Raw genomic sequence first — 21,768 nt, forward strand, 5'->3', positions numbered from 1 at the left:
CGCTCGCCCATTTTTCCTGCTTCCAACACGTCAATTTTGAGGACAAAACATTCACTTGCTGCCTAATAAATATCTCCACTCGCTAACAGGTGCCATGATGATGAGATCATCAGTGTTCTTCACTTCACTGCTCATATTATAATAATGTCATATGGGTTTTTTTTATTCATTGTTATGACGTTTATGAGCGCGATTGAAAAATATTCAGGGGAAATTAGGCGGAAATGTTTAAAGAAAATTGAAATTAAATACAAATTATAAGGTTTAATACTTTCCATGCGGCCTGGTAGCAAATGATCCACGGACTGACCAGTGCTTGAGGACCTCTGCGCTAGAGTTCCAGGTGAACACTCTCGCTCTATTTGAGTGAGAAAGTTATTTGACCCTGAATCAACTCGGCTGTAGAAAGTGAAGCGGAATTAGATTTTTAGTTTTTTTTTTTTTAAATGTAAAAAAAAAGATCTGGCGTGAAGAATCCTGGGGTGCAGTCACCGTTCCAAATCATCCCAAAGATCTTCATTAGGGTTCCAAAAGCTCTAAAGCTGGTCATTCAGGTTCTTCTACTTCAGCCCATATAAAGCTTGATGGATCTGGCTTTGTGCACGTGGGTCTTCTCATGCTGGAACAGGTTTGGGTCTCCAGTTCGATGGAAAGGAACATTTTGTTCAATGCTTCTGCATGTGAAGACGACTTATACAATTTATAGTTGAAGAGACTCGTAGCATGTGACATACAAGTCCATCGCTGTATTGTTGATATATTGTTATATTGTTATATTGTTGTTATCAAATTTGAGAAAGTCACTGATCAGATTATCAGTGCATTTAAAAGGTGAAAGGTCGTTTATGTAACTCGACGATTGTTAGTGTTTCTTTTGGTCATATCGTCTCCTTGTGAAACTAAACACCGCTTTATTTATCTTCAGTCAGAGTCAGCTGATTAATCCCGGATCTGTGTGTGTGTGTGTGTGTGTGTGTGTGTGTGTGTGTGTGTGTGTGTGTGTGTGTGTGTGTGTGTGTGTGTGTGTGTGTTTTTCCACTCCCACTAAAGGAAAGCAGGACTGGTGTGGTGTTTGTGAGCTGTGCTTTTGTCTGGGTGTTGATTTGATGCCCATGCTGTTTGTTGTGAGATTAGCAGTAAAGTAGGTCACGGTTATGGTCCTGATTGTGGTTTGGTGATGCAGGTGTTCCTCAGGAGCATTTCCTGGTCCACAGCCTGCTCTGGATCTGTGTACTGGAACAGGTGAAAGTGGTTTAGGGTTGTTCCAGGACGAAACAGGTTTCAGGGGAGAGAGAGAGAGAGTTTCTCCAAAGGGTTCACTCTGTGATTGAGGCTGTCATACATTTTACTTCATCATTTAATTACAGCTGGAATCTTTTCTTTCTTTCTTTTATGTATGTTATCTTCATGTGTGTGTTTATGTGTGTTATATGTGAAATGTGTCTGGACTGTGTGTGTGTGTGTGTGTGTTTGAGCTGGCACAAAAGAGGTATTGATTAGTCCTACACATGATCGAGTATACATTTGTCAGTTTTGTTGTCAGTATTGTGTTAGGAAACGGTCTGCATGTTTCCCAGCTGAGAATCTGCTCTGTGTCTCAGTGCAGCTGGGGGAAAAAAGAAAAAAAACCTTTTTGTTTTGTCTGAAATCAGCACCTTCACAAAACTGCTGTCTTTAGACTGGGTCAGCTTTTATCTGCCTAAAAATAATTCCTCTCTCCTCAGCTTTCTACAGAGTGCAGGAGTGAGAGGGGGTGCAGGAGGGAGTGAGAGGGGGTGCAGATGGGAGTGAGAGGGGGTGCAGGAGTGAGGAATTCAAAGAGGTGCAGGAGTGAGAGGGGTAAAGTAGTGAGTAGGGGTTGTAGTAGTGAGGGGTGCAGGAGTGTAGAGGTGTAGTAGTAAAGGAGTAAAGCAGGGCAGGGGTGAAGGAGGTGAAGTGTTACAGGGGTGCAGAGGCTGCAGAAGCGAAGGGGTGCAGAGGTGAACGTGCTGTGGGGTGCAGGCATGAAGTGGGTGCAGAAGTGAAGGGATGAAGGGGTGCAGAAGTGAAGGGATGAAGGGGTGCAGAAGTGAAGGGATGAAGGGGTGCAAGTGAAGGCGTAAATGGAGTGAAGGAGTGCAGGAGTAAAGGGGTAAAGGCGTGAAGGGGTGCAGAAGTGAAGGGTGTAAATGGAGTGAAGGGGTGAAGGCGTAAAGGGGTTAATGGGTAAAAGGCGTAAAGGGGTGAAGGGGTAAAGGGGTAAAGGGGTAAAGGGCGTAAAGGAGGTGCAGGAGTGAAGGGGTGAAGGGGTAAAGGGGTAAAGGCGAAGGAGGTGCAGGAGTGAGAGGGGTGCAGGAGTGAAGGGGTGAAGGCGTAAAGGGGTTAATGGGTAAAAGGCGTAAAGGGGTGAAGGGGTAAAGGGGTTAAGGGGTAAAGGCGTAAAGGAGGTGCAGGAGTAGCGGGGTAAAGGGGTAAAGGGGTTAAGGGGTAAAGGCGTAAAGGAGGTGCAGGAGTGACGAGGTAAAGGGGTGAAGGGGTAAAGGGGTTAAGGCGTAAAGGAGGTGCAGGAGTGAGGGGTAAAGGGGTGAAGGGGTAAAGGGGTTAAGGGGTAAAGGCGTAAAGGAGGTGCAGGAGTAAAGGGGTGAAGGGGTAAAGGGGTAAAGGGGTTAAGGGGTAAAGGGGTAAAGGGCGTAAAGGAGGTGCAGGAGTGAGGGTAAAGGGGTGAAGGGGTAAAGGCGTGAAGGGGTGCAGGAGGAAGGGGTGCAGGAGTGAAGGGGTGAAGGCGTAAAGGGGTTTAATGGGTAAAAGGCGTAAAGGGGTGAAGGGGTAAAGGGGTTAAGGGGTAAAGGCGTAAGGAGGTGCAGGAGTGACGGGGTAAAGGGGTAAAGGGGTTAAGGGGTAAAGGCGTAAGGAGGTGCAGGAGTGAAGGGGTGAAGGGGTAAAGGCGTAAAGGGGTGAAGGGGTAAAGGGGTGAAGGGGTAAAGGGGTAAAGGCGAAGGAGGTGCAGGAGTAAAGGGGTGAAGGGGTAAAGGGGTTAATGGGTAAAAGGCGTAAAGGGGTGAAGGGGTAAAGGGGTTAAGGGGTAAAGGGCGTAAAGGAGGTGCAGGAGTACGGGGTAAAGGGGTGAAGGGGTAAAGGGGTTAAGGGGTAAAGGCGTAAAGGAGGTGCAGGAGTGAGGTAAAGGGGTGAAGGGGTAAAGGGGTTAAGGGGTAAAGGAGGTGCAGGAGTAGCGGGGTAAAGGGGTGAAGGGGTAAAGGGGTTAAGGGGTAAAGGGCGTAAAGGAGGTGCAGGAGTAAAGGGGTGAAGGGGTAAAGGGGTTAAGGGGTAAAGGCGTAAGGAGGTGCAGGAGTGAGGGGTAAAGGGGTGAAGGGGTAAAGGGGTTAAGGGGTAAAGGGCGTAAGGAGGTGCTGGAGTGACGGGGTAAAGGGGTGAAGGGGTAAAGGGGTTAAGGGGTAAAGGCGTAAGGAGGTGCAGGAGTAGCGGGGTAAAGGGGTGAATGGGTAAAGGGGTTAAGGGGTAAAGGGCGTAAAGGAGGTGCTGGAGTGACGAGGTAAAGGGGTGAAGGGGTAAAGGGGTTAAGGGGTAAAGGGCGTAAAGGAGGTGCAGGAGTGACAGGGTAAAGGGGGTGAATGGGTGCAGGAGGGAAGGGGTGCAGGAGTGAAGGGGTGAAGGCGTAAAGGGGTTAATGGGTAAAGGCGTAAAGGGGGTGAAGGGGTAAAAGGGGTTAATCGGTAAAGGGCGTAAAGGTGGTGCAGGAGTGACGGGGTGAAGGGGTAAAGGGGGTGCAGGTATAGTCATGTTTATTCAACATTCAACTGGAAAAAGTCTCCAAGCTTTTGTGGCGTCTCCATTAAATCCTGTTCCCTCGTCACTAATGTATCGATGATTGTCGAATTAAATTCTTTGCCGCGTATCACAGATTAAATGTATTTTGGTATCTCGTCAGGTGATCTCTCCGTGCAGACGGCCTCAGGGTTCATACTCACCTTCAACAGCACTGAGAGCTGCAAAGGACAGAGCAGCAAAGTGCAAAGCAGCATCAGTTTCCAGTGCGGTAAAACAATGGTAAGGTTCAGTAATGGGGGGAACAGAACTCGCTCATATGACTGACTTTAACTTCCTCTCTGGGGAAATTGGGTAATCAAAGCGAAACTACTTTTATTACACACATCACCGTCTTTCTGCTTAGTCATTTATGGAGGAAAATCTAAACCAGCAGGCCGATGGTCATGTTGATAGCAGTTACACAGGGGTGTCTGGAATAATAATCAGGTTTACTGTAAATGAGACAATAGGCATTCAGTAAAAAGCTCAGAGTTTGACCAGATGAGCAATTTATCTCGAAGGGGTTTGAGTTTTATTTCAGCTCGTGATAAATAAATAATTAAATTAATAAATAAAATGACAATAGAAACCAAGAACCACACACACACACACACACACACACACACACACAGCTGAAAAACAAAGCTGTCATAAGTCACCTGATGATCACAAAAAAATAAAAAAAAAGGGAACTGCAAGAGTTCATGAGTAACTTTTCATCTCCACAAATAAACCATAACTTCCCATGTTTTTTTTTCCTGGTTCTTAAGGGGACGCCGGAGTTTGTTATCGTGTCTGAGTGCGTTCATCGCTTCGAATGGAGAACTTACGCAGCCTGCAAAAAAGACAAGTTCAAACCCGTTAAGGAGGTGAGTGTGGTGGGGTTCGGCCGGATGGAAGTGTGTGTGTGTGTGTGTGTGTGTGTGTGTGTGTGTGTGTGTGTGTGTGTGTGTGTGTGTGTGTGTGAGAATATGCGGGTGAGAAGTGATTACACCAAAACCACAAAAGAGCACATTTTCGAGAATGAAATGAGAAGTGACTGCTGTGACATTTCAGATTAATGACTTCAGGGCAAACTGGAAAATTAATCAACAGCACTGGCCAGAGTGATGCGACTTTCCATCCACCCGTCTATCCATCCACCCGTCTATCTATCTATCTATCTATCTATCTATCTATCTATCTATCTATCTATCTATCTATCTATCTATCTATCTATCTATCTATCTATCTATCTATCTATCTATCTATCTATCTATCTATCTATCCATCCATCTATCTATCCATCCATCTATCCATCTATCTATCCATCCATCCATCCATCCATCCATCCATCCATCCATCCATCCATCCATCCATCCATCCATCCATCCATCCATCCATCCATCCATCCATCCATCCATCCATCCTCCCACCTGTCTGTCTGTATTTACAGGGAAATGTTCTGGTCTGACCCACATTTTTTTTTTATTGACTTTTATTTGTGTAGCGCTTTCTACCATTGCACATTGTCCTAAAGCAGCTTTATAAAAATAAATAGACTACAATAATATACATTTTAGATCTTAGATATAAGACTGCAAACCTCAGCCATCATCACCAGAGTGGACATGTGAGAGTGGAAGGACAACAGTATCCAAACATCCCAGTTCGCCCTCCAGACCACTCGGTGCTTTATAAGTCAGTGTTGGTGTTTTATAATCAGCATGAGGTTTGATTGGGAGACAGTGTAGAGAGGATAAGACAAAGGTGATGTGGTCGTATATTCTGGTTCTGGTAAGGGCATTTCTGGACTAATTAGAGTTTTTATGATCCTTCTAGAACATCCAGACAGTAGGCCATTGCAATAGATTAATAGATCCAGATGTAATAAAAGGAGTTAGTGAGCTGTTTTTCTGCATCTTGTAACGAGATCGTATCATGTCTTGTAGGTTCCCTGCTACGCCTTCGATTCAGATGGAAACAAACACGACCTCAACCCCCTCATCAAGGTCACCGACGGCTACCTGGTGGACGACTCGGATGATAGCGTTGACTTTTACATTAACGTGTGCAGAAGTCTGGGTGAGTCTGTGTACTGACATCGAACTCTCAATGAGCAAAAGGTGCAAAAACTTGCAACTTGCTGATCAGAATTTTTTGTATTCTTTTAGTCTTTTTTTTTTTTTTTTTTTTTTTTTTTTTTATGCATCTATTTTAGGAGGAGTTTCTACTGTCAGGCAAACCAGATACTAAACACTTAGAAGAGCTTATTTAACCCTAGCTTACAACACAGAGAAACACACACATACATGTTTACACAATTTTGCACCAATGTAAAGGTTTCTGTACTATTTCTTTATATTATGTTCTAATTCAATATGTGTATATTTCTGTTTGGAAGTGTATTAGTTAAGTGGATAAGATTTGAGGTCAACCAAGTTATTGTTTTTGCCAATTTCTGGCAAATATCTGCAACAATTCATGCTGATAGTTTTTCCGGGTAGCGTCTGTTGCTGAATCAGCTAAGAAGGTCCGCTGCCTCTAGAGGCGAATCGCTGTATATTTTTACACACGAGACTGTGTGCTTGCACGGAGAGCACCATATTACATTAATTTTTCCGAAAATTGTATATATTTTAGAATTAAAACATTCAACATATTTATATTTAACACATTTATTGCAATAAGCACATTTTCATGATTCAGGTACAGTTGACTGGTTCCACTATCGGTGGACTTCTGATAGGAAGCTTGTGAGTCCAAATCCCTTCACCAAACAGCTACTGCTTGACTCTCAAATGCTTAGTGTGTAAAATAAGATAATTGTAAGTGGTTCTGGATAAAGGACGTCTGCCAAATGCCATGAGTGTTTGTTGTATTCAGGGATGAGTAACATATACAAAATATACATAAAATAATGCAAAACCTTGAACATCTGCATCTCAACATGAAACATTTCCAGCAGTTTGTGTTTCTGCTCCTTTCTACTGATAAGCCTGTTATCGTCATGTGAGTGTGTGTGTGTGTGTGTGTGTGTGTGTGCGCACACCTACCTTTATAAATGGCCAGTCAGCTGACTTTACCACAAGTGGACTTTGGTCTTTGATATAAAGTGTAGAAACATCTGAGTTTCTTCTGAACTCTAAGGTCATGGCAAAAGGGTCTAATTACTCACGTCAGTGTGAAATATCAGGGTTTTTATTTATTTAATAATTTATTTGTTTATTACAATAATTATTACAGCAGATGATTTTTGCAGTTTGTTGGTATGGGTGTGAATGTTTATACTCATTACTATGAAATGCTGAATCCTATTAACCTAAAAAAAGGTCACTAATTGTCTTTATTCGTCTCCAGACCGAGAAAATAGTCTTTGTCCTAAAGGCTCTGCTGCCTGTTGGACTAAAGAAGGCAAATCAATCAGCATGGGGAAACCGGACAAGCCTCTGGAGCTCATCTCTAATGACCGGTACACACACACACACACACACACACACACAATAACACACAGACTTGCATGCAGGCTTGAGAAGACGGTGAGCTGTATTCTAACCGTGTTGTGCTAACGCGTGTTTGGCAGGTTGAGTCTGCGCTACGAGTCTGAAAACAAGACGTGTAACGGGCACAAGCCTGCAGTCACCATCACCTTTATCTGTCCATCTACAAGACAGCAGGTACGATTATACCCTTGGAAACACTTCTTCTGCAGGCAGTTCAAGATCTTTCACAATCATCCTAGACAGTTGTGTGCTGACAGTTTGGGGAAGAACCACAAATGGGTGTCCTAATACTTTTGGTTATAGTGTTGCAACGTTTAAAGCAACTGGCAGGAAGTTTAATGTAGAAAAAAAATTCAGTTCACACATTGAGAAACTTTCTGAGTAAAGGAAATCTTTACCCACTTGCTTCATTCATTAGTGAGCAACCTGCTGAAGTAGATGCAGTAATATAACGTTTTTTGTTAGTGTTTTTAGTTCATTTTATGAATTTCAGATTGATGCCTGAAGACTTCCCAGAATAAAGTCAGAATAAACACAAGCCACACTATATGTTAGTGGACACCTAAGCCTAAGATGTTCCACTAGATTTTGTGGAGATTTGTGTTCGTACTTCCACAAGGGTGTTAGTCTGGGATGCAGTTCACGTTTGTCCCAAAGGTATTCAATAGGGCTGGAGCTCCAGAGCAGGAGATCCTTCACCCCATTTGCCTAAGGATTTCCTAAGGATTTGAGTGTGCAGCTCATTCCATAGGTTTTCAGTAGCTCAGAGCTGTATAGCAGGAGATCATCCTCTGCAACCTATTCGAAGTATATCTTCATGGAGCTCGCTTTGGGCGCAGAGGCATTAAAGAGATTTCAGTCTCGTAGTTCAAGCAAAGGAAAGATTTAATTTCATTTAAAGACGTCTGTTAAAATTGTGTGCGTCCATCTTTGTGGTAACATTTTGGGAAAGCGGGACATACGGGTGGAAATGTCAGGTGTGCCGATGTCCATATGGTGTGTGTTGGGAATTTTTTAAGATCTTAAATATTTGATATTTCAATCTAAATCGCAAGTGTGTTGTCTAAAAGCGGATTGAATTGCACTCGCAGGGAAGCGACCCCAAGCTGACCGCCGAGAAGAACTGCCGCTACGAGGTGGAATGGGTGACCGAGTACGCCTGCCACAGAGACTACCTGGAGAGTGATGACTGCAAACTGACCAACCAGCAGCACGACATCTCCATCGATCTCACGCCCCTCACACTCGCCTGTAAGTCACAACGAAGCTGAAAAGTTTAGAAAGGTCTCAAGCCAGACAAAAGAGCAGTGGGTAAGGCTCTGGGTAAACTGATGGGAAGGTCAGGGGTTGAAGCCCAAGCATTGCCAAGCTGCCACTCTTGGGCCCTTGAGCAAGGCCCTTAACCCCTTTACTCCAGGGACCCTGACCCCAGCCTTCCAACATTACTGGGATAAAAAAATACAGAATTTTAATGTCCTTTGAAGTACATGAGAAGTAAAAAGCAACCTTCATTTTTTAATTGTACCGTCTATGTATGAAACTTTCACACATCAGTGTTGTGTAATTCATTTTATTCTCTCGCTGTGCGTAAAAGCACGTCAATTCTTTCTTTCTTTCTTTCTTTCTTTCTTTCTTTTTTTTTCTTTCAATTATTTCATTTATCGATCTCGTGGTTTTATGTCCTTCAGTTGGAGACGCTCCTTATGTCGCTGAGGCTAAGAATGGAAAGGACACCTACACGTTCTATCTTAACGTGTGTGGGGAAACCAGAGCCGGCGATTGCGATGACGGGAAGAGTGATGTGTCGTCTTGCCAGGTAAAGGAAGGAGTTGTCAAAATCGCCGGGAGATACAAGAATCAAACTCTCAGGTGAGTAAAATCTGAAGGCTTCCTCAACTGATCGATTTAATAAATTCATCTGATCTACCGTACGACACTGTTATTGCAGAGTAAATACCGATTCATGAACTAAAATAAATAAAGATCATAAAAGATAAACTCAATGTTGGCCCTGTATTATCTTACCAGGCTTTGTGTGATTTAGATATACTTGCTGGTGGTTGTGGTGGATGAAGCTGTGTTTACGGTTGTCTTTGTCCTGACCCAGGTACTCTGATGGAGATCTGACCCTCATCTATCCAGGAGGAACCAGTTGCAGCTCAGGCTTCCAGAGAATGACCATCATTAACTTTGAGTGCAACACAACTGCAGGTCAGTGATACTTGTTCATTCGGTCATTTAGCCACTCACTCAGTCATTTGCATGTTTACTCAGACACTAGTACATTCAATCAAGTCACTATTGTTTTGTCCATCACTCCTTCATTCAGTCAATTACAGGTTATTAAACTTAGACTTTCAGTCAGTCATAACTCAATCACTCTCCTTCAGTCACTCACTATTCATTTATTTACTCAGTCATTCATTCAGTCACTTACATAATTACTGTCACTCACTCATTCTGTCTTTTATTTAATAATTCACTCGTTCATTAACCAGCTCCCTTCCTCATTTATTCATTAACCAACTCTTTCTCTCACTCATTCATTAACCAACTCACTTACTCACTCATTCATTAACTAACTGAAATTTTTATAACTCCGTCATTAACTCACTCACTCATTCATTTAGTAACTCATTCATTTTCTTGCTCACTCAGTAGTCATTAATTTACTCAGTACCTCACTCACTCGTTCATTCAGTAACTCATTTATTCACTCAGTAGTCAATAATTTACTCACACAGTCTTTCAGTCGTACCACTGAGACTAAACTTGTGTTTTTCTATATTAGTAATTGAAATTGTACCTCCTGTCTCTAATGTTTATATTGTTCACTGTTGGTGTAGATATCCCCCTGGGATGAATAAAGTGTGTGTGTGTGTGTGTGTGTGTGTGTGTGTGTGTGTGTGTGTGTGTAATTTCACAGTCTAGGAAAGAAAGCTTGATCCTTCTCTCTAGCCACACATAGTTTTACACTTGAATGGCCTCTTCTAGTCTTTATTATATTTCACTTTGAATGTAGTTCACTGTGGTGACAGGAGCTGCTGATATTTCTTATCATTTTCTTTTCTAATCTAAGTTCATTTCCTATTTTTTTTTTTGCGCAGGGAACGGCTCTCCCGTGTTCACAGGGGAGGTTGACTGCACATATTACTTTAACTGGCAGACGTCATACGCGTGTGTAAAGAAAACCAAAGACCTGCTGTGCAGAGTCACAGATGGCAAAATGCACTATGACCTCTCCCGTCTCACTCGCTACACAGGTAAAAGCTATTTTTATCTATAATGCTGGGGGTCACCAAAGGGCAAAATTTATACAGTGTAATATCTCATAGACATTTTTCTCAGAACGTTCATGTGACCTGGTAGCTACACCTCCAAGACCCAAGTGTTTGGGGACCTGTGCTATAAAATTTAATTTCTAACATTAGCAAATATTGTATGAGACAAATAATAATAAGGAATAAGGTCATGGAATTTTCCAGCCATATGTGGTTTTCCCTTTACTTGATCTAGAAGACCCAAACCTGATCCAGCTTGATAAGGTCTCTGTGCACAAATCTAGCTTCATGAAGATGTGATTAACCTTGGTTGGAGTGGAAGATCTGCTATAGCACATACCAAACCTTTCCTCAGGTGTCCACAAACTTTTGCCCATATAGAGCATGTACCATAATTTTTCATTTTTTTTATTAACAAAACCGTATTATAAAAGTCCGAGTTGTTTGGTCATATTATCCAGCGTTATTATGACATCAGGGATCATGTTTAAGTTTTTAGTCATACTTTAATCCACACATCTCTCTCTGTAACACACCCAGCGTAGGGCAGGAGCTCATGCTGTGAATGTGATCCCCCTCAGAGCAGCATTTAGCCAGTAGTGGAGTATGAAACATGATCGCCATCTTATTAGATTTTTTTTTTCTGCCTAACAAATTATCTTTACATCTGGTGTCTTGTTTTTTTTTTTTTTGGTCTTTCAGCATCTGAAACACAACAGAACTGGGTGGCAGTGGATGCCAACTCTCCCGAGAAGGACAAAAAAATGTTCTACGTGAACGTGTGTAATAAAATCATTAAGCAGAAGGAGACGTTCTCGTGTCCTGAAAATGCAGCACTATGCGCTGTGGGTGAGTGTTAATGTTACATCACCTTTACAACAGGTATAAATGCTGCTGTATTATTAATACCAAGTCTGCAGAAGTGTTAAGGTCACACGTCCTGTCTGTCTGTCTGTCTGTCTCTATCTATCTATCGTTCTATCGTTCTATCTGTCTATCTGTCTATCTATCTATCGTTCTATCTATCGTTCTATCTATCTCTATCTATCTATCGTTCTATCTATCATATTCTCTCTCTCTCTCTCTCTCTCTCTCTCTCTCTCTCTCTCTCTCTCTCTCTCTCTCTCTCTCTCTCTCTCTATCTATCTATCTAGTTTACCTTAATCTGTTTATGCTTTGGAAATAAATAAAAATAAATAAAATACAAAAAATAAATAAATACAAATAATATATAGTTTTAATTGTCTGAAGCAACAGAATGAAATCATTTAAAAAAAAAAAAAAAGTTTTTTATTTATTTACCTACTTTTCTTTTTTTGATAAAAAATGTGCATGTGTATTTCGTTTATGATATGCTCATTTGATCCCTTTTTTTTTTTGTCTTTTTTTATTTTTTTTATTTTAGATATTGCATCCAACTTTTTTTTATATATATATATATATATATATATATATATATATATATATATATATATATATATAATTAAATTGTGTAAAGACACATTGCTTAATGAAAGAAAATGAATCTCACAGCTGTAGAGTGTGACTGTTTTCCTAATTATGTTATTTCATCAGGGAAAGAAAACTCTATTAGCCTGGGTCAGTTCCTCTCATCACCACAGAAAGACCAGACCGGGACGGACCTGAGGCTCATATACACTGACGGCGATGTGTGCAGAAAAAACATGAAGATTAAAAGTATCATTACTTTAAAGTGTAAACCCGGAGACATGGACAGCCCCCCCATCATGAGGAGCGTGTCGAGCGACGGCTGCATTTATGAGTTCGAGTGGCAGACCGCCGCCGCCTGCGTGCTCACCAGAACAAAGGGCGACGACTGCAAAGTGGAAAACTCCACCGCAGGTAGTGCACCACCTTAAAACCACCCACCATCATCTCAGGGACATAATGACATTTCAAGAGAAAATTCATGTATAATAATCGTGTCTTTTCAAAGAAACGCTATATGGCCAAAAGTATTGGGACACCTACGCAACCAACCTGCCCAGCCATATGTGGTTCTTCCCCAAACTTGTAGACACACAATTGCATAGGACCTCACTTCACTTGAGCTTGGGCTCCATGAAGATATGCTTCACATGGGTTGAAGTGGAAGATCTCTTGCTATAGAGCTACAAAAATATTGAAACCTTTTGGGATGAATGTGAACTTTGACTGCTCAGGTGTCCACACACTTAGTTTTTTTTCCATAGAGATACACTGTATGGACTACCACGTGTGTGTGTGTGTGTGTGTGTGTGTGTGTGTGTGTGTGTGTGTGTGTATATATATATAATATACACGTTACAGTATTCTACCCCATACTGATCACCATTCCTTAAGACTCCTGGTTCGGCTCAGTGTTGTTTTGATCCCTCATGGCTCTAAAAATGACCAACTGCCCCTTAAAATAAAAATAATCTCTCTCTGCATCAAAACTTAAACAAACATGTTCTTGTTTTTTCCTAGGAATTTCCTTTGACCTGACCCCGCTGAGGAAGGCTGATGGAGGATACTACAACATCTCCAAGGACAAATACGACTACTTTATTAACGTCTGTGGGAACGTTAAGTTTGCAGACTGCCCTGCGAAATCAGGAGCCTGTCAGGTGGATAAGAGGCAAGAGAACTCTTCATTTCCACACAAACTCGTTCTTCTTAGATTTCAGGAAAGGGTTTCTGTTCTTATCTGAACTTCACTGTTTTTGTTTTGTCAGTACTAAATCTAATTCCTGGAACCTGGGTGAGTTTAACCTCAGTCTGTCATATTACGATGGAATGATCGAGCTGGACTATGTAAACGGATCTCGGTACAACAATGAGGAACACACACAGCGCTCCACACACATCTCTTTCCTGTGTGACCGAGAGGCCGGGCCAGGCAAACCTGAGTTTCAGGTATAATTTAATAAAACTACTAAAGGATTCAATGGTTCTACTCCTACTTCTATTAATACTAGTATTACTGCTGTTACTACTCCTAATTCTACTACTGTTTTACATCTACTCTTACTAATTATAATTATACTACTGGTGCTACTCCTACAACTGCTAATTCTGCTACTGTTACTACTTCTACTCCATCTACTCCTAATCTTACTACTGTTACTAGTCAAGTTTATTTCTATAGCGCTTTTCACAAGACATTGTCTTAAATCAGCTTTACAGAATTTAACAGTTAAGGTGAACGATGTGTATTTATCCCTGATAAGCAGCCATGACGACTGTGGCAAGGAAAAACTTCCTTAGATGGTATGAGGAAGAAACCTTGAGAGGAACCAGATTCAAAAAGGGAACCCATCCTCATTTGGGTGACATCAAGAGTGTGATTATAGTCTTTAATCAATACAGAAAACTGGAGAGTGAGAGCTAATTTCATGAGGACTGGAATGTAAGATTAATGTCCTTTCTACAGTCTTATACAGTCATTTGAGATTATGGAACCAGGAGCTACTGAGCACGTCATAAAATAGCTCATCGTTTGGTTTCGATGAGATATATAGCTGGGTATCATCAGCGTAACAGTGGAAGCTAATCCCATGCCTTCTAATAATATTTCCTAAGAGAATCATGTATATTGTGAAAAGCAGGGGTCTTAGAACTGAACCTTGTGGCACCCCATAATTGTAACGATCAGACAGGTAGGATTTAAACCAGCTTAATGCCTGTTCCTGAATGCGATGTAATTTTGTAAGCGATCTAGGAGAAGATCATGATCTATAGTGTCAAATACAGCACTAAGATCCAGTAAAACTAACCGAGAGACGTAGCCTTGGTCTGAAGCTAAAAACAGGTCATTAGAGATTTTAACTAGAGCAGTTTCCGTGCTATGATGGGGCCTGAAACCTGACTGAAACTCTTTTAAAGATATTGTTCTCTTGTAAGTAGGAACATAACTGGGCAGAAACAATCTTTTTTTATATCTTAGACATAAACGGGAGATTTGAAATGGGTCTGTAATTTGATTGTGTTTGGATCCAAATTAGGTTTCTTAATGAGGGGCTTAATAACTGCTAACGTGAGGGGTTTAGGGACGTGACCTAAAGATAGTGAGGAGTTAATAATATTCAGAAGAGGCTCACCAGCTGTATGTAACACATCTTTCAGTACTGTTACTACTCCTAATTCTGTTACTGTTTCTACTGTTACTACTCCTAATTCTATGACTGTTACTACTTCAAATCCTACTACTGTTACTGTTGCTACTCCTAATTCTATTACTCTTACTACTTTTAATTCTACTACTTCTACTCCATCTACTCCAAATCCTACTACTGTTACTACTTCTAATCCTGCTACTGTTTCTACTGTTGCTACTCCTAATTCTACTACTGTTACTACTTCTACTCCATCTACTCCTAATCTTACCACTGTTACTACTCCTAATCCTGCTACTGTTTTTACTGTTTCTACCCCTAATTCTGCTACTGTTTCTACTGTTGCTACTCCTAATTCTACTACTTCTAATTCTACTACTGTTACTACTCCTACTCCATCTACTCCTAATCCTACTACTGTTAATGTTACTAGTCCTAATTCTGCTACTGTTTCTACTGTTAATTCTTCTACTGTTACTACTTCTACTCCATCTACTCCTAATCCTAATACCGTTACTACTCCTAATCTTACTACTGTTACTGTTACTACTCCTAATCCTAATACCGTTACTACTCCTAATCCTAATACGTTACTACTCCTAATCCTAATACGTTACTACTCCTAATCCTAATACCGTTACTACTCCTAATCTTACTACTGTTACTCTTACTACTCCTAATCTTACTACTGTTACTGTTACTACTCCTAATCCTACTACTGTTTCTACTGTTGCTACTCCTAATTCTACTACTTCTAATTCTACTACTGTTACTACTTCTACTCCATCTACTCCAAATCCTACTACTGTTACTACTCTTACTACTAATATTTAAATAGTCCTACTTCTGTTGCCATTTCTACTACTATTTCTTCTGTTACTAATCTACTATACTACTGTTGCTACTACTTCTACTGCTGTTATTCCTAGTATTAATACTTCTAGTACTATTAATTAGAATACTTCTACTATTTCATATGGTGGAAATACATTACTCATTGAAGTAATGATAATGATTTTGTAAATATAATTTATTTGGCTCTGCTTTATTTAAAATTATAATTTGTATTGTTTTCTGATAAACTAAGGGAATGTTTCTCATCATGTGTCACCCAGGATGAGGATGAATATACCTACAACTTCCGGTGGTACACCTCATACGCTTGTCCAGAGAGGCCACAGGAGTGTGTGGTTACTGACCCCAATACATTTCAGCAGTTTGACTTGTCAAGGTGAAATTGATCTTGCTGCATATTGCTTTTGGGATTTATTTGGAAAAACGTTAACTATAACCAACAAGTTTCTGTTTGCTTTAATGATCTGCTCTGCTTGTTGTTGTTGTTGTTGTTGTTGTCGTCGTCGTCCCCTTCCCCCTGCCACCATGCAGCTTGTCAAAGTCGGTCGGATCTGCAAACTGGGAGGCCATGGACATGGGAAAACGGAGAATGTACTACATCAACGTTTGCCAGCCGCTCAGACCAGTGCCGGGCTGCGACCGACTTGCCTCAGTGTGCCAGATCAAATACGAGAGTGATCAGGTGAAATTGTTTTGCCTTTTTTCTCTCCCATTAGAAATAGCATTGTAGAGCATACTCTATATGGCCAAAAGTTTCTGGACACCTGGCTATTCGGTTATGTGCTTTTTGAACATCCCATTCCACGATTATTCTTCATTTGCACTTATAATTAGCTTCATTTCTGGGAAGATGTTCCACCAGATTTTGTGGACATTTGTGCTCATTCAGCATTCACAGCCAGCGTTCACATTCATCCCAAAAGTGTTCAATAGGCTTGTGGAAGATCTTCCACTCCAACCCATGGAAAAAATATCTTCATGGCTTTGTGCATGGTCATGCTGAAACAGGTTTAGGTCTCCTAGGTCGAGCGAATGGAAAATTTTATCCAACTAATTACTGTACAACTGTGTGCCTTTTTAAAGTTTGGATAAGAATCACATATCGGTGGGGAAAGTCGGGTGTCTGAATACTTTTGGGCTTATACTGTGCCTAGCATTTGAGATTCAACCCTCATTGATTTATGTTGTTTACATGCAATCGAGATGATTCAAGGACCAATTATTTACTGTTCTCATATGGATTTTTTACAGGAAATAGATTCTGAAAAAGTTACCATCAGTAACCTGGGCATGGCTACAAAGGGCCCTGTGATCATAGAGGACAATCAGCTGCTGCTGGAGTACACAAACGGCTCGGCGTGTGAGGTGGACGGAAAGATGACCGCCTATATCACACGCATTCACTTTGTCTGCTCTGAAGGACCTGCGGTGAGGATCCTATCGACTCAGACTTACCTATAATATAGAATATAACAATGTATGTATTATAATAAAATGGTTGTGTTAATGTTTTTATTATATAATTTGTGTTGACGCAGACATCCGGTCCACGGTTCTTATCGGACCAGGACTGCGTAGTAAACTTCATGTGGGACACAGATGCAGCCTGCGCCATTTCGACTGCCGTAGACACCAATCAGGTAAGCCACTGAGTTCAGGGTGAGAAGTTGCGTTTTTTTTATTATTCAATCGCGATTAATCACATGATTAGTCATGAGTTATCTTGCGCAATTAGGTTGTGATTAATCGTTTCTATCGGTTCTAAATGTGCCTTAAATGAAGATTTTTTACAATATATTCCAGTAATTATGGTGTTTTAAATGACGTAAATCACCAGGACACCAAACAGAACTTTTGCTGTTTCCACACGGACGGTTTTAATTGCCGGATGTGTGCATCATAGCGGATTTTGGTGCTTGATTTAAGACTACTACTAAAAATTCACGATTCTTTTTTTTAATTATTTAATTAATGCAGTTTATTATTATTATTATTTAATTTGTGATCAACGTTTGAACAGTTTACATTTTTAAAACAATTTTAAATAAAATGCCTGCTTGGTTAAACAATATATAAAAAAATTTAATATTTAAAAAAAATGTAATAGAATAAATCGATTGCAAAAAATTTATACGCTTCACTTTTTTATTGTATTGTTTAAATTGAGTAATCAATTAAATTGTCACAAAATAAATTGATGAAATTAAATTAAATAAATAATCTTTTTATTAATTAGGTTACATTTCTTAGACCCCATTTGGGTCTCATAATACACTGTTGGTTGTGTATGTTTGCGTATGCATGAAAATTCGTAGCGTTTGCGTTAGCTGCTAACCTGGACGCGCTATATTATATAGCTTTTTATGAACACACACACACACACACACACACATTTTCATTTAACGTCATATATATATATATATATATAATTTTCTTAATCTGATTCATTCATACATTTATTTATTAATTAGTATGTTATATACTATAAACTTTATACTATACTTTAATTTACTTTTTTTTTTTAATATATATTTTTCTGTAGTTGCTAAGGTTGGTCAGGGTATCTAGGGACTTTTAATTAGTAATTCATGATTTCCTGTTTCCCTGGGGTATAAATATGACGTGACACAGAGGCCTAATTCTCTTACCCATTTGTCAACATGGCAAAGACAAGAGAACACACCATTCAAGTAAGGCAGATGTGTGTCAACCTTCATAAGTCAGGCAATGGCTACAAGAAAATAGCCACTGGCCTTAACTTGCCGGTATCTACAGTCAGAGGAATCATTAAGAAGTTTAAAACAACTGGAACAGTGACAAACAAGGCTGGAAGAGCTCCCAAGTTTATCTTGCCACAACGCACAGTGAGGAGGATGGTAAGAGAAGTAAAAAAATTTCCCAAGCTCACCGTCACAGAATTGCATCAAAGAGTGGCATCTTGGGGTCACAGAGTCTCCAAAACAACCATCAGACGCTCTCTACATGCCAACAAGCTGTTTGGGAGGCATGCAAGGAAAAAGCCTTTTCTCACTAACACTCACAAACGTAAACGCCTGGAGTTTGCTAAGCGGTACTGGGACTTCAACTGGGATCGTGTGCTTTGGTCAGATGAGACTAAGATTGAGCTTTTTGGCAACAAACACTCTAAGTGGGTCTGGCGTAAAACAAAAGATGAGTATGCCGAAAAGCACCTCATGCCCACCGTGAAGTATGGTGGAGGATCTGTGATGCTGTGGGCCTGTTTCTCTTCCAAAGGCCCTGGGAACCTTGTTAGGGTGCATGGCATTATGAACGCTTTGAAGTACCAGGATATTTTAAATAAAAACCTGATGGCCTCTGCCAGAAAGCTGAAGATGGGTCGTCATTGGGTCTTTCAGCAGGATAATGATCCAAAACATGTGGCAAAATCTACACAAAAGTGGTTCAGCAGTCACAAACTCAAGGTCCTCCATGGCCATCTCAGTCCCCAGACCTCAACCCAATCAAAAACCTGTGGGGCGAGCTAAAGAGAAGAGTGCATAAGAGAGGACCCAGGACACTGGATGATCTAGAAAGAAGAATGGTCAAAAATCCCTCTCTCTGTGTTTTCCAATCTTGTGAAATGTTATAGGAGGAGATTAAGTGCTGTCTTGTTGGCAAAAGGAGGTTGTACAAAGTATTAACATCAGGGGTGCCAATAATTGTGGCACACATGATTTCAAGTTTTTTTTTTCTAAATGTGTGATTTTTTACCACCAAAGTAATGTACTTAAATGAAAGGTTGGATTTTTCTCTTTTTTTGCATTTGGGTTCTATGTTGTTTTAAAAAAAAAAAAAAGGAGAATTTTTAGAAGTCCATGACCACATCTTAAACAGGGGTGCCAATAATTGTGGAGGGCACTGTATATATATATATATATATATATATATATATATATATATATATATATATATATATATATATATATATATATATATATATATATATATATATATATATATATATATATATATATATATATATATATATACATTCACAATACAAGAACTCAAAAGCAGTGTGGTTATAAAATTGAGCTGGAATGTCCACGTGAAATGCTTAAATAAGTGAACAATGTAATCAGTTGTGTGTGTGTGTGTGTGTGTTTGTGTGTTAGACTTGTTCTTTAAAGCATCCCAATACCGGCTTCGAGTTCAACCTGCTTCCTCTGGCCTCCGAAAACGGATACAAGACGACTGCGAATGGAAAAGAGTTCATTGTGAGTAAACATGAATTTACAGACTTGCTTTTGAGAGGTTTTAAAAGAAAAAAAGGAAAAAACTTATCTGAACGGGATTTTTTTTAATGTGTCCCCGTCAGGTGAACATCTGCTCAGAAGCCCGGCAGTGCAAAGCAGACAAGAAGGATGTTGCGGGCTGTGTGGTGGAGGACGGCAAGCCTCACAGTTTTGTTGGAGTGAAGAGAACTCTGCAGTTATCTACTGATGGCCTGCTTACTCTAACTTACAAAGGAGAGCTGGATAAACAGCTGGGTGGGTTCACGTTTGATGCCCTGCATTTGATGTCGTAGAACGATTAGTGAACTGTCCCGGGGTGCTACACGTGAAATTTTTTTACAAAAAAAAAAAAAATCTGGTGAATCCAAATGAAAAAGAAACGTGATGATGAGCATTGGGGCACATCCATATTCGGTTCTACCCCAAACTATCATCACAAACTTGGAGGCACACAATTGTATAGAATGTCTCCGATTGTGGTGGCATAACATTTTCCCTTCACTTGAACTTGGAGACCCAAACCAGTTCCAGACTGCTCCATTAAGATATGCATGAAGTGGAAGATCTCATGCTATAAAGCTGTTAAACCCTATTGAACACTGTTGGGATGGGACTGTTGGCTACATCACTACCTGATTTTACTAACACCATTGTGGCTGAATAAATGTCCTCAAGCACACTCCAAAATCTAGTGGAACATCATCTTCCCAGAAGAGCAGAGCACAAAATCTTATCCTGAAGTTTCCACAAAATTTAGTGCCTGTAAATCATATAATAGTCATTTTTGTAATTTAACATAGTATTTTATGATGAGTGCCTTCACTTCATTTCTCTCCGTAGGTACCGAAGCCACGTTCACAATCAATTTCGTGTGCAATCAGAGCTCTACTACCGGCTCCCTGAAGCTCATTCGTGAGGGGATTAGCACGTCCTCACACGTGCAGCATGACGTCCTGTTTGAGTTCTCTACAGCTCTGGCTTGCGAGCCTGCCCCGGTAGATTGTCGTGTCACAGGTAAAATAACATTTGGCAGCTTGATGATACTGGGGCTTGAACTTCCGACTTTCAGAGTATAGAGATTTTACATTCAGATACTTTAAATTGTTAGTATAATAGACTGCAAATGCAACTAGGAAAAGGTGGCGGTTTATACTGGAATAGGAACACTATGGGTGTGTGTGTGTGTGTGTGTGTGTGTGTGTGTGTATGCATGCCAACACTTTCAAAGTAGTGTTCTGTTCTGGGCTTTTTAAGGAAGAAATGACTGAAAACTAAATTGTTTTACTGCAAAATTAATCAAATTTATCAATGATGTTTTTAGACTATTTTATCATAGCTAATAGAGATAATTGTAGTGCAAAGGCAATCAATCTGCATATAAAATATTGGTCACTATCTAAATAATAAAAGTGTAGCACATTACATTTTTTTTTACGATGCAAATATGCGAATTGCTGAACCTTACCATCGCTAGATGATTGTAATAATAGTCATGATAATTACTGGAGTAGTAGCCATTATATTAGTAATAATAGCAATAGTTGTCATTTATAAACAAAAAGTAACAGTTCAGATCAATAAAAACCGTTACATTCAGAAATGAGTGAAATTTACATTTTAAATAACAACAAAATTAGATCTTCTGAAAACTAGTCCTGCAAGCGATTCAAGCATAGCATTGCCCAGTTCTAGTTCTATATTATTATTCAAAGTTTAAAAGCCTATATAATGACAAGACCTGCTCAGGCACTTCAGAAAACAGGCACAACCCGGAAAAACTATCAATATGGATTTTTGCAGATAGGCATGGCAATCAACTATCGGTGCCGATTAATCGGCAAAACCAATGAATCGGTCGACCTCTAGTAGTCATGATGATTGTATTGGTAGGTGTAATGTTTGTTGTATTTCTAGTCATATTCATTGTAGAAGAAGTGGTAGTTGTATCAGTAACAGTATTGGTCATAGTAGACAATCACTGCAGTGATTGTTT

General features: G+C 40.2%; 1 protein-coding gene across 1 annotated transcript in view; it reads left to right on the forward strand.

Annotated features, from left to right (window-relative positions):
- Window positions 1-21,768, forward strand: part of igf2r (insulin-like growth factor 2 receptor) — a 42,346-nt gene that overhangs the window by 3,120 nt on the left and 17,458 nt on the right. Inside the window, 20 exon segments of the mRNA XM_046836354.1 lie at window positions 3,926-4,044; window positions 4,575-4,673; window positions 5,736-5,868; window positions 7,144-7,255; window positions 7,367-7,460; window positions 8,378-8,537; window positions 8,975-9,155; window positions 9,394-9,497; window positions 10,394-10,549; window positions 11,270-11,416; window positions 12,143-12,430; window positions 13,037-13,187; window positions 13,285-13,465; window positions 15,780-15,895; window positions 16,051-16,201; window positions 16,771-16,947; window positions 17,058-17,159; window positions 19,656-19,757; window positions 19,859-20,030; window positions 20,616-20,789. Coding sequence (XP_046692310.1) covers window positions 3,926-4,044; window positions 4,575-4,673; window positions 5,736-5,868; window positions 7,144-7,255; window positions 7,367-7,460; window positions 8,378-8,537; window positions 8,975-9,155; window positions 9,394-9,497; window positions 10,394-10,549; window positions 11,270-11,416; window positions 12,143-12,430; window positions 13,037-13,187; window positions 13,285-13,465; window positions 15,780-15,895; window positions 16,051-16,201; window positions 16,771-16,947; window positions 17,058-17,159; window positions 19,656-19,757; window positions 19,859-20,030; window positions 20,616-20,789 — 2,919 coding nt within the window.

The sequence above is a fragment of the Silurus meridionalis genome, chromosome 23 (genome assembly GCF_014805685.1).
Source record: "Silurus meridionalis isolate SWU-2019-XX chromosome 23, ASM1480568v1, whole genome shotgun sequence".
NCBI classification, from domain to species: Eukaryota; Metazoa; Chordata; class Actinopteri; order Siluriformes; family Siluridae; genus Silurus; species Silurus meridionalis.